The sequence below is a fragment of the Bos taurus genome, chromosome 7, assembly GCF_002263795.3.
Source record: "Bos taurus isolate L1 Dominette 01449 registration number 42190680 breed Hereford chromosome 7, ARS-UCD2.0, whole genome shotgun sequence".
NCBI lineage: Eukaryota > Metazoa > Chordata > Mammalia > Artiodactyla > Bovidae > Bos > Bos taurus.
In genome coordinates, this window is record NC_037334.1 from 40,375,832 (window position 1) to 40,389,581 (window position 13,750).

The 13,750-nt window shown below is 44.7% G+C and overlaps 1 protein-coding gene across 1 annotated transcript; it reads right to left on the bottom strand.

Annotated features, from left to right (window-relative positions):
* Positions 1–8,398: 8,398 nt before the first annotated feature.
* On the bottom strand, positions 8,399–13,750 carry TRIM52 (tripartite motif containing 52). The gene is given in 2 exon segments (NM_001078024.1): positions 8,399–9,652; positions 12,836–13,750. Coding segments are annotated over 2 exon segments (867 nt in total). The 5' UTR covers positions 13,634–13,750; the 3' UTR covers positions 8,399–9,583.

Here is a 13,750-nt window from a genome sequence, read left to right on the forward strand (position 1 = left end):
AACCGGAAATACCCGCCCTCCCGAACAAAATGGCGCCCTCCCATAATTCACTTCTGCTCAAGATGGCAGCCCCATGTAGTTCAAAGGGAGAAATAAAAGACTTTTTGTCCAGACCGTCGTACAACGTAATTTGGTAGCACCGTACAAATTCCCTTATTAAACCAACATGCCTGAGTATTTAAAAAGGCTCCTTATGGTTGGGGCATGATGTCTCAAAAGCGTCAGAGAGGAAGTACACGCCCCAGAGCTTAGTAAGGAGAGCCTAGTGGCTTCACTGGCCCTACGTGGCACAGCCTGAACCCCTCCCTTTCCGCTTGGTGTTTCGGAGGGCATCGCAGAGGGAGCTTAATTTCATGGGCACAATTGTGAGTAACGGTGGGCAATGTGAATAATACTATATTAAATTTTCAAAGTAAACTGCGTTCAGGTGAACTATTAAACCCTAACAGATTCCATGCGCGGGCGGCGACTCTTCCCTCAAGAGGTTTATTCACTGATGGTGTTGGGTGAGGAAAGACAGTCCACCCAGGACTAAAGCAGGAATGGGTTACAGAGAGGAAAACCGGGAATGAAGGATAAGTTAGTCTGTGGGCTGCTGGACAGTAAACCCCACTCCCGCCTAAGCAGAAGCGTGGAGAGCTCTCGCAGAAACTGAAAGGCCCCAAGAGGAAGGTTGGCTCGCGCAAAACCACCTCATAGAAAGGTCCTTGGGTCTGGGTGTCCAGGCGTGCCCAAGTATTTCTTTTCTGTTTGTCACATGTATTATTTTCTCATGAAATGAAATTGGGAATAATAGTACCTACCTCACATGGTGTGGAGAGTATATTAGATAGGTAAAACACCCAGAAAGATCCCTGGCAAAGCAAATGCACAGAACTTAGTGAGCACCTCTTGGCTACCAGACACGGTTTTAGGTCTTGGGAACATAGCTGTGAACAGGATAAAAGGGACCTGTTTCTTTGTTTTTTGAGTTTACATCCAATGAGATGGGGAAAAGAGAGCTCAAGGGGGAGATTTTTAACAAAGAAAGATGTAGGTGAGAGCTTTAGGGATTTATGGGTGGATGTTCCAATCCGAGGAAAGAATCAGTGCAAAAGTTCAGAGCTGGAGCGTTGAAGGCCTTGGGGACCAAACCAATGCGATGGAGGTGGGGGCGGGGGTGGCAGTTGACAGAGGGCCTTGCAGGCTGGGGGAAGGACCTTGCAGACTACTAGAAGGCCTGCCTTTGGGAAGGAACAGTGTGGGACAGTGGCAAAGCTTCTACGGGCTATGGCTGCTCAGATGTGTGAAGAAGGCCAGAATCCATCCCTTGAAAGCAGCTACTCTCCTGGTGCCTTGCACACCTCTGCCTTCCTCCACAGCCAAGTTGGGCTCATCAGGAACAGCCTTCGCTGTGTTCCTGCACAGCCTAAGGGCGCCCCCAACTGGCTGTCCTGTAGTTTTTCCAACACTGAACTCTACCCCTACCCATGCTTTTTATTTATTTATTTAGCTGCACCCTGTCTTAGTTGTGGCATGTGGGATCTAGTTCCCTGGCCAGGGATCCAACCGTGGCCCCCCTGTATTGGGAACACAGAGTTTTAGCCACTGGACCACCAGGGAAGTCCCTACCCATGCATTTTGTTTCTCCTGTGATGGTGAGAGATCCTTGCCTTTACCCATCTTAGTATCCAGCTTGCTGCCCACAATTTAGGCCATGATTAAGCCTCCTTGGGTACTCAGCACAATGGAGAGGTGAGTGATTCTGTGGTTATTTCTGTGGAATGTGAGATGTGTTATGCAAAATTTCCTCTGTCCTCAAAAACACTTGCTCCTCCACCTCCTACCTCTACTTTCCAAAGACACCCTCACTCAATCACATTATTATATTTTTTTCCCCCCTCGAAAAACCTCATTCAGCTGTTTTTTGAATTTTGTCCAGGCTACCCCTGTGGAATCTGCATCCTTGAGGCAGGGTGCCAGGAAACCAGGTTTAAAAGGAGCCCAGGTCCCTCATACTGGCTCAAAGATGGGACCTTTCTGTAACACCAGACTCTTTTCCAGAAGCCTCCCAGACGATCCTTGCTCTCCCAGGTTCCCAGCCTGCCCCTGCCCAGCCCCTCCCAGGTCCTCCCTGTCCTGCCTCTGCTCTGAGACAGTTGAAGGTGACTTTCCGAACCCGCAGGCTTCTCCCCACACTTGTCTCTAATCTTGAGATGATTCTGGCGGGAGCCCCTCCTATGGGGTCAAGGAGGGAATTCGGGTTTTGCCTTGGTGCTCACCAGGACTAAGCTGGCAATGCCAGTAGAGGAGAGAGAGAAATAGTGGACTTCCCCATAGACCAGAGACCCTGCAGGATTCAGGCTTTCCACTTCAGAGCTCTTTTACAGCCACCACCTGGTCTCTCCTCTCTTGAAGGTGAGGCTGGCAGGCCACAGTGCCACTGAAGGACAGTCTTTAGCTGAAGGAGGCCTTGCCTTGACCCTGGGGACACTGGGCACCTCTTTGGCATTGGCTCTGGGTAGAGATCGGGGTGGAGTGACCTTTGCAGCCCAGCCACATTCACGCCTGCTTCCCTCAAGGGCACTCTGTGGCTCCCTGCTACAGTGGTTCCCAACCTTTTTGACACCAGGGACCAGTTTTGTGGAAGACAGTTTTTCCATGGACGTGGGGGTGAGTAGTTTTAGGATAATTCAAACACATTGCATTTATTGTGTACTTAATTTCTATTATTATTACATCAACTCTGCCTCAGATCAACAGGCTTAGATCCCAGATGTTGGGGACCCCTGGCATGGAAGCCCTCACTTTGCCCTGGTTAGGGATCTGCTTGGACTCCTCACTCCTGTTGAGGAGGCTGTAGGTTGTTTTGGTTAGCAGAGAGATCCTGCCCCCTTCCAGCAGGGTGGTGTCCCTCAGCTGCTGGACAGTTTGAGAATCAGCTGCACCTTTCTCAACAAAGTCTATTTACTACCCCGGCCAGACCTCTTCCTTCTCATTCAGGGCATTTCTTCTTCAACCTCAGGGAGGTGGAAGGCTGCTGGAGGCTCTCATCTGCCCTTTAGGGAAGACTCAGCTCTCCTCCAAGGTATCCTCCCACTTTTCGAGGCAGCCCACACCCTGTAGGTAGAACCAGTCCTGGCTCTGAGCTTACTGCTGTCTCACCTACTTATTGTCTTAGCCCCTGGGCAGCCCCATCTTTCCCTTGTCCCCATGGGCACCACCTCTAGTCCACACAAGGTAAGAATCCCACAGAAGAAATTGGAGATGCTCTTCTAAGTAAGTCTGTCTCACCATTCATTTCCTGAAGGAAGCCCCTAGGACCCACATAGCTGGAAAGGGTCCTTCAGACTTCTTATTGGATGCTCATGATCTCCAGGAGCAGAGGCTTCTCCATCCCCTCCTGCCAGCATTCAAGAGGTAGGAGAGGTCTTCCCTTGAATGCTGAGGTGAGGACCTTAAGGAAAAGGTGTATGGCCGGGATCAGAGGGCCTCCTGACTGCCAGCCCTGGGCAGATGGCTTCCTTTTGTTTTACTGTCCTTCCACAGACTTAGTGTGGTTGGCTCTGGCATACCCCATACTCCATTGTTATGACTACATTGGCCCTCCCTTGCTCCTCCAACTCATCCATCAATTCTCTCCCATACAGGATATGCATTGTTCTGTCTGGAAGGCCCACCATGTCTTATTACCAACCCCCTCCCCCCCCCCACCCCAACCTTAGTTAAATCTAAGCTTCCTTCAAGTCTCAGCTCAAGTTGCCACATCTGGGAGGCCCTCTGTGACCCTCAGGTGTATGTCAGGCTCCTTTATTTAATGCTGTCCTACTAGTGGTGCAGTGTGTGTTGGGTCTCTTAAATTCTGCCAGCCTCTCCTGTGAGTGCTGTAAGGATAGGGATTAGGCTGTTTCTGCTCACATTTTGCATTCCCAGCACCAGGTAGAGGGTTTCACATGTGGAAGATTCTAACTTTGGTGGTCAGCCTCACAGGCTGAGTACTTATGAACAAATAGTTAAAGGCAGGACATTCTAGGCAGAGGGATCAGCTTGGGAGGAAATGTGCAAACTTGTGCATTGTTTGCATGCACAAGTTTGAGCATGATTATTTCAAGAGAGAAGGCAGAATGAAATCCAAGGTGGACAGTTCACCCTAGTGATTTTGTCCTGAAGCTCAGGACAGTCTCTTAAATATTATCTCATCCCTCTCCTGCCTACCCTTGATCTTACTGAAAGGCATTTGTTGTCAAAGTGGAGGCTAGGTTGGAGGAGTAAGACTAGAAAAAAGTAAGAATTCAGAAGCTGAAGAGGGCCTCCTGGAGGATCATGAGACTCTTATAAAGGAAGGAATAGAAGATTTACCAAAGGTCTTATGAGTGAGGGGTTGAACATCTCTTCCAGTCCATCTCTACCCTGCTTCCTCCATTCCAGGGTCTAGAGTCAGGTTCTGTATACAGAAGCTATGTAATGATTGAGGCCTAAAGAATTAAGTTAAAAAAGGCTGAAGACAGGGAAATGTGAGACTATAATTACAGGTTTTGTTCCATTCTTCCTAGTCAGAGGCAGGGATGTGGCATTAAATCAATGTTGGGAATAGATCTTGAAATCACATGCCATTTTTTAATCTCTTGAAAGGTCCCCTGTCCATCTAAGGCAGAAATCTGAAGTCTAACAGTCTCCCAGAAAGCTGCTAAGATATCCTGTGGGTCTTTCCTGAGAGATGGACTGGCATTCCCCAGGCTCTGGGTGCTTTAGCACAGTGGTCCCCAACCTTTTTGGCACCAGGGAACATTTCATGGAAGACAGTTTTGTTACAGACGGGGGCAGGGTGGGGAGGTGATTTTGGTTTCTCTCATCACTCAACTCCTACTATGTGGCCCTGTTTGGGACCCCTGCTTTACCAGATGTGCAGAGTCACAGGCTATGAAAGTGGGCATGATCTGGGCAAGTGGCTATATTCCAGGCAAAACGTAAGAAATGCCAGCAAAAGGAAAACTTCTTTGCTTTGTTAAAGGATTTAAAACAGCACTCGATGGAAGGGAGAAACAAAATGTGACCCAGGGTGCTTGTTCTCAGCTTTTTACCAGGAAGAGAATTTCATATGAACCAGGGTCAGGAGATTGTGCTGGAATGGAAACTTGAGGCTAACTAGCTTACTACAAGATATGAGGGCTACGAAGCAGACAGCCCTCAGCCCATGTAACCTTTCCCTGCTCACACTTGGGTTAAATAGCCAGAGCGTGCTGAGAAATTCCATCCTTTGCTATAGAGGGAGAGAAGGGATTTTACACACCTAGGAAATGGTAGTCAAAAAAGGGGTGTGACCTCCAGGGATCCTCTTGCAGACCACCTGGATCCTCCTTTAACTTTGCAGGGCCCTGCTTGATGCCAAGTGGAACTGTTGACCAGAAGGCCCTGACCAACTCTGGATCTGAATCTTTTAGGATGGGGGAAAAGGCAAGGAAGGTCTCAGCCTGAATGCAGCTAGGAGGAATAAGCCTCCTTGTTCTTTAAGGCTATTTCTAATTCAAATCCCTAAGGTATCCATTTTTCCCCTTCTTTGGAAGCAGGAGAGTTGGGGAGAAGAGTAGCAGGTCTCCTGATAACAGGAGCCTTGTGGCATCTCCACCTATACTTCCCACATGCACAGGTGAGCTGTTGCCCCAAGTCCAAGATTCTCTGAGGGCTCTGATTTGTGGGCAGACACTATCATTTAAAAGTTAAACCAAATAAAAGCTTATTTATACTTAAACTTGTCCTGTTTTGAGGTTCTAGCCCCAGCTCTTTTGGGAAAGTGGGTAATAGTTTTTAGCTACTTTCCATTAGAATTCTCCTCTGTCACATCTCCCACATGTGATCTATATGGATCACAGGTGTAACTGGCTCAAGACCATTTTGGTCAGGTTTAAACAAACAAATCGCCTTTTCTCCTTTTATACCTAAAAATATAACCTTACAGCCTCTCTCCTGATTGAGAAAAGAAAATTGTCTTTTCATCTTCCCTTTGGACTTTACTACTCTTGAGAGTCCTGCTGCTGCTGCTGCTGCTAAGTCGCTTCAGTCATGTCCGACTCTGTGCAACCCCATAGATAGCAGCCCACCAGGCTCCCCCGTCCCTGGGATTCTCCAGGCAAGAACACTGGAGTGGGTTGCCATTTCCTTCTCCAATGCATGAAAGTTAAAAGGTGAAAGTGAAGTCACTCAGTGATGTCCGATCCTCAGTGACTGCAGCCTTCCAGGCTCCTCCGTCCATGGGATTTTCCAGGCAAGAGTACTGGAGTGGGGTGCCATTGCCTTCTCCGCTTGAGAGTCCTAGGAAGGATCAAAATTCAACCTGTTTTTGTATAGAACTATATAGTCCAACATGATTTGATTCCCTTATAGCTCATTCAGTAAAGAATCTGTCTGCACTGCAGGAGACCTGGGTTCAGTTCCTAGGTCAGGAAGATCCCCTGGAGAAGGAAATGGCAACCCACTTCAGTATTCTTACCTGGAGAATCCCATGGACAGAGGAGCCTGGCAGGCTACAGTCCATGGGGCCACAAGAGTCAGACACGACTTAGCAACTAAACCACCACCAGCCATATGTAACTAAAATAAATGAGTTGTACTAATCATGTTGCAAGAGCTCAGAAGTCCTATGTAGTCAGTGTTTCCTCTATCATATTGCATAGCACAGATTTAGAACACTTCCATCATTGCATAAAGTCCTTAGAGCTGGTATAGAGGGCTACTGTCCCTGTCTCCTCTTTGTAACCCAAATTTGTTGGTCAATAACTATCTGTGATAATTTCACTGTTATAGGATAGCTTCCAAAGGGGGTCAGGGATAAGGGGTGGGAGGCAGCATAGAATCTTTAGGTCCTATAAAGGCTTCAGGAGGCATGGCACAGGGACCAGAGGTTGATGGGCAATGGCAGAGGAGCCTTAGGTTTTAAAGAAGTGCTTTAAGGGCTGATGGATCAGTCCAGGGCTACTCCCACTCTGACAGGAACAGAGGCTCTGGTCATAGTTCTGAATACTTAAATACTGCCGTATGGCTCTGCTGAAACTAAGGAACAGATGAAGTGAATGCCTTTTATTATTCATTGTTTCTAGATCTTATTTCATATACTGCTTTATCTTAGTCCTTGATGGCAGTGATATAGGCAACTCAGTTTAAAAAAAGGCCTGTTGACCCTGTTACCTGTATGCCAAGAACTGGGAGAAGTAGGGGTCTTAGTTAATCCACTGATGCTATGACTGCATTTAATAAAATTCCAGCTGGGTGAGGCTATTCTTCCCTGAACACTTTTAAACCCCCCTGCCAGGTACTGACTATACGGCCTAAGTGAGACTAGTAATGGCAGGTCTGCAGACAGGACTAACTTTTCTGAGACTAAAGCAGTGATTCTTAAGCAGGGATACTTTTGCACCACTCCCTCCAAGACATCTGGCAATGTCTGAGACATTTGTGGTTGTCACAACTGGTGGAGGAGTGCTACATACATCTTGTAGGTGGGATCCATAGATGCTGCTGCTGCTAAGTTGCTTCAGTCGTGTCCGAGTCTGTGTGACCCCATAGACGGCAGCCCAACAGGCTCCCCCGTCCCTGGGATTCTCCAGACAAGAACACTGGAGTGGGGTGCCATTTCCTTCTCCAATGCATGAAAGTGAAAAGTGAAAGTGAAGTCGCTCAGTCGTGTCCAACTCTTTGCGACCCCATGGACTGCAGCCTACCAGGCTCCTCCGTCCATGGGATTTTCCAGGCAAGAGTAGTGGAGTGGGGTGCCATTGCCTTCTCCTATAGATGCTGCTAAGCATCCTCAAATGCATAGACTATCCCCCACCCCCCAAAGCAAAGAATTATCTCACTCAAAATGACAAGAGTGCTGAAGTTGAGAAAACCCTGGTCTAGAACACAACATGGATCAGTTCTTCATGCCAAGACTAATCATGAGGTACAGGGTCAGAAGGATAGTAAGTAAGGCTAGCAAGTGTCTGATAAATTGGGAAAGGAAAAAATTAGGAGTCAGTGGAACACTGGCCTCCATAAGATGAAGGGCATGTATAACTGGAGTGTGTTTAACTGTACTGGAATGAGAGGTCATGGTACAACTGGAGTTCAGGATTTCAGGTGTGTAGCAAGTCTGTGTGAAGAAGAGGTCCAGGGTACAGCCACAGTAGAGAGGAGCAAGTTTAAACAGTCTGACTTGTGATACAGCAGTCAACAGCTGAACCTAGTAGGGAAGACATTCAATAAACAGATGAGCATCTGATGGATTTGGATATGTATCAATTTTTCTCAATGTTTTTGTAACCCACACATGTTTTATAATCCCTTTCCCCCCCACATATCTTAACACCTCACATTCTCCTTCCTTCAATGTTATTTAAAATTACAAACTTAAGTTTCATGACTAAAATTAATCAAAGCAATGGTAAATTTTGGAAGGCAAAAATTTATTCAAATGATATAATAACCATGTCACTGTTAAGCCTTTTCTTTCCTGGATGGTGTAGAAAATGCAACAAAACACAAGCTGCTTTGACAACACTCTTGCAGTGTTTTCTCCCACAGTTAGTTATACCAATTAAAAAAAAAAAAAAGCTTTTAAGATACAAGGAGAAAAATGGAATAATGAAGGATTAAAATGTGAAAATTTCTAGTCAAAACAATCCAACTTTGAGTTCCACAAACTCTTGAAGTTCTTCCAGTGAGAACTGAACATTAAGTGTGAAACATGAGACATTCTTCCCAAAGCTACCACAGGTAGGTTTTAAGAGGTCAACAAAACATCACCCAAAATAGTTTTACATTTTCCCTTTTTTTCCCCTGGAAATAACATTCACGAATCTGGTTCTCGAAAGATTAGCCAAGAAAATTGACATTTTTCACATGAGTGTGCTATTTGTAGAGATTTTTGGCAAGTGCTTAAAGTGCTCATTTCATAACAAGCAGTGATGTTGGTGTCTGTTCCTTGACATTTCAGGGTCAATGTATTTTAAGCTTCAATGTGTTAAATTCTGCTTAAAGTTTTAAAGTACAGATTCTTTATCATTGGTGTCCCAAGTTAGTTGTTCTGTCCATAAATTCAGGTGAACCAAGTTTTCTGATCAAGGAAACTCAGTGCATGACAGAAAATACTCTGAACAGCATTCAGATTTTTGAAAACCAAGGCAAACTGGGATCAGATGGACTACTTTTCACAACAGTTATGCTGACAGCAAGGTTTAAGATTTCCAGTAGATTATGGGCAGGCTGATGAAGTCAATGCTTGGTGATGACTGCTACGGTACATCTCACCAGTTTTCTTCAATTTTTGACAAAGACCCATATCTAAAACATATACTTCTCTAATTTTTTTCTTCCAACCAATTTCATTTCATACAACTTCAAAAATACTGTCTTTAGTGCTAGGCTTAGTGAAAATAGCACATCCAGAGTTTTTAAAGCCTTACTCTGAACAAAGCAAAGTACAATTTTCTTCATCAGTAGATTAATCTCAACTAACAGCAAAGAAGGATGAGCTGATGTTTGTTTTTTGTTTTTTTTTTTAAACCTGATGTTTGCTAGGCTCAGTCAATGAATTCAGATGCAGAAGTTGATGAAGAAATTCTGGAATTCCTCAATTTCCTCTCAAAGTTATGGCAGCACTTGGAATGCAAGGTTTCACTAGTTTCTCCATTTTTTTCTCCTTTGCAATTAAAAGAGTTATTTAGTATTAGGTAGGCATTCATGGCCTTTGAAGATTCTTATTAATATTCCAATACTGTCCAATCTTAAAACTGCAGAGAACTGTGCTTTGCAGAATACTTCACTGTTTTAGTGGCATAACTTTTAACAGTGTTTGGCATGTATCACTGCTCAACACTTTCAGATAACTCAGCCGAAGAAGCTGACCCTATCTTCTGCATCATTCATGAATACATACTTGATAAAAGCCTCAAAAAATGTTTTGGCTGCCACCTTTAGCTACCTTAAGGAAAAAAACAGAAAAACAGGAGTACTGATGATGGAAGCCTCTGGTCCCTCTTGTAGAGCGATGAATGATTTTACCCGCGGCAGCTGGGTGGCAGGGCAATACAGGCATCCAGTTATGCCTGAGCCTCAACAAGTGACATCTTTGTTCATTTTCTTTTTATACACCCATCTGCTGGCTAAAACCTGACACCATTTAACAGTACCCTTGGTCAATCTAAACGATCTTACTTTCATAATCCTCTGATTCTAGCTTGAAGAGTCAAGACGAACTCTTAACTCATGGGGTGAACAAAATGGAAGATGTAAATAAGTAAGTGTTTCAGAGCTAAAAAAGCCTCTTATACAAAATTAAACTTTAAGGAATAGCAGTATGAATGGTACCATATCCACAACAAACATCTCTGCGTATACAGTTTGTTATATACCTCACTGATTATAGATAGGCTTTACTCTGAATACTTCTTGGTCTGTCTTTGTATTCCCACCAGCCAAGGAGCTCTTTCCAATTTATTTCTTATATTATGAAAAATTAAATCTTTTTTCTTTTTAACATTACAATATTAAGTATGATTTCATAAACTATAACTTTCCTCATACCCTGCAATGCTGATATAATGTGTGAAGGGAGGGGGAGAGAATGCTTTCTTTTCTATTTCTGAAAATCACTAACCTGTTCCTTGAGTCTATGAGTAACAACTTCCTACTGTAGCCCCTAAAACTAAAAAAGCTTGATCACCTCCAAAGGAGATTATAATTTTGGTGAATTGGGAGATGGTGATGGACAGGGAGGCCTGGTGTGCTGCAATTCATGGGGTCGCAAAGAGTTGGACACGACTGAGCGACTGCACTGAACTGAGAGAATTTAATGTAACCAGAACTGTGTGGTGGCTAATGTATAGCAAATTAAATAAAGCATTATACAAAAACAGTTCCATATAACGTTAACTATTATTGTGAGAACTTTGTATCATAAGGCTCTAAATCATGCTACTGTAAGATGCATGTTTACCAATAAAAACCAAAACTATAAACCATATAAAGAAGGCCTACACAATTATTACCTCTTCAGTGTAATTCCTGTGTTTGGTAACACCATCAATCTAAGTTCTGGTATATGTTTGAAAAAAGAAAGTTTTATACTCTTTTAAATAGTATATATTTTGAAAGGGATTATTTCCAATTTAACTTGATTGTGCTGTTTATACTTACAAGTGTGCTTTATAAGTAACTTCCGAGGTTTCAAATGAGTGTTAGCTGGCTTCCCAAGATAAAGAGATCACCTCTTTTTCTCTTGTCTAAATTGGCTTTCAATTAAAATTTTGGTTCAAAAATTCTTTTCAGGAAATCCTAGCAGAGGAATGAAAGGTTACCTCTTCTCCTTAGCGTTAGGTACTAAACCCCAGAAGTACAGGACACAGTTTCTTCTATAGGCAAACTTAATTATTACCCTGGGGGGAAAGCAGATACTAGGGTTTAATCCTTAAATCATATTAATATGATGGAATTAGCAATGGTTTGTAATGAAGATTTGTGTCTTAACTGTGTACTTACCAACAGTTACTGTGAAACGGGGCGGGGGTGGGGTGGGGGGGGTGAGGGATGATAATATCTAATATATAATACCTGTAGGGCAGGGTTCTGTTTGTGTTTTGACTGCAACCCAGAGTAAGCGATATGTTTTGTGGCCCAAGTATACACCTGTGTACGTATAATTTAAAAGTTTCATAAAACAATACTTACCCTTACTATGCTCCCGTGCACTCGATATTTTCTCATTTCATTTAAAAATAATGCTGGGCATTGACCCATTTAAGACCCACTAATTGGTCAAAACCCACAGTTTGAAAACCACTGCTGTAGAATATGAGAAAATACACTTTATAAACTGTAAAGCACTACTGAGACATGAGCAACTGCTACTAAGACTTTTAGGGACCTGAAGACAACCTTTCTCTCCTTTGGGTACTGCTAGGAGTCATATCCATTTAGGCTTTTTGACAGTCTTCATGCTGTCACTGAGATAATTCTCTAATACTCAGATCAGAACTAGAAATCAAGGTTTTAACCATATCAGAACCCATAAAAATTAGAGGAAACTAGAGGAAAGCCAAAGAAACATCTGTTTAGTGCTTTATGGTTTATAAAATACTTTCATATAAGATCTCTTTTAATTTTAACAAGCTTAGGAGAAAAGTAAAGCTAAGAGGTTGAGGCTTGCCCAAGATTAGACAGTAAGTTTTAGAGCCAGGTCATCTGATCCTAAATCCTTAACTTCTTCCGCTATGATAAAGTAACAGGTAAGGAAAATGATCGGGGCAGGTTTATTCTGATGTTTATGTCCTCTGCCTTTCTCTACAGGGGAAATGGGCCCCACTGAAGGTAGCAACGTAACTCCAGACTTTACTAGGCAGGTATGTCCAGCTGCTCTTATTAGCAGGAACCACACCCTGGCTTTTTGGTCTACCAATTAGTCCTCAGTTTTGACACTGCTTGTGCTGATGTCCTAAATGTCTAGTTATTTACAAGCATATGGCTTTCCATTCCTGTGTATTAAGGGTCCTAGAGTCTTGGTCAGGTATAGACTCAGTACTTATATAAGAGGGAAATTAAGTCGGGGAGTGGGGAGGAGTCTGTCACTTGTACCCCCTTACACTTGGGCAAACTGAAAGGGAGTAAGGACAGTGGTCAACTCCTGATTACTGTCTTTAGTCTTTACTCAGTTTCCTCTGGGGAAGCCAGTTAGCCTCCGCCAATGTTTCTTTTCTCCACATATGTCCATCTCTCTTCACCCTGTGCCTCATCCCTCACAAAAAAAGAGGCTCAGCTACAAAGTACCCAGCTGCCCTGGTTTCTCCTCCACTTCCTTCAAATCCCCACATTCTCCCATGCTGCTCACCTTGTACTCGTGCACCGCTTCGTCTAATGGCACCACACTATGCTGTTTGTGGCTCCTGGATTCTCGACATATCACACAGATGGCCTCTTTGTCCACCTCACAGTAAAGTTTCAGAGCTTCCTGGTGTTTGGAGCAGATGTCCTGATCATTCACCCGGCTCTCTCGATTAGGAGTGGGACACATCTGGCGAATTATCTGGACCATGTTCGCCAGTTGCAAGTTGGGACGAAAGCTGCGACGCTTAAAGCTCTTTCGGCATTGGGGGCAGGTGAACTGCCGTGGAGGGGCTGGAGGCGGGGCCAGGTGAGTGTCAGGGTACAGCTCTTCGTCGTCCTCATCGTATTCTTCCAAAATCTCCTCCTCTTGCAGGTAGACGTTAATTCTCAGGTCATGTCTCAAGCCTCCCAGGTAGTAGTTCGTATCTTCCTCCTGGTCCCACACATAATCCATGCTGTCCCTTATGCCACCGTCACCGACCCAGGGTTCATCATCCTCTTGGTCCTGGAACAACTCCTCGTCAGCATTCCCCTGGTATAAAACCTCCCGAATGGAGTTGCCCCATCCACCGATGGCCCCTACTGCCTCCTCGTCGTCCTCGTCCTCCTCCCATTCATCTTCCTCTTCCTCCCTGTCTTGCTCATTATCTTCCTTGCCCCACAGCTGGGTCACACACCCACGGCAAAAGTTATGACCACAGCCGATGGACACGGGATCCTTGAAGTAATCCAGGCAGATGGCACACACGGCTTCCTCCTGAAGTGTCTGCAAGGGATTAGGAGTAGTGGCACTGCCAGCCATCTTAACGCGCGGCCGGTTGGTGTGGATGCGTCGTCAGTTCAGAGCCGAGGAGCAGGGGACGCACCTGCGGACATGCCTCCAAGCTACGCTGGTGATTCAAAGCTGTCCCCAACTCTG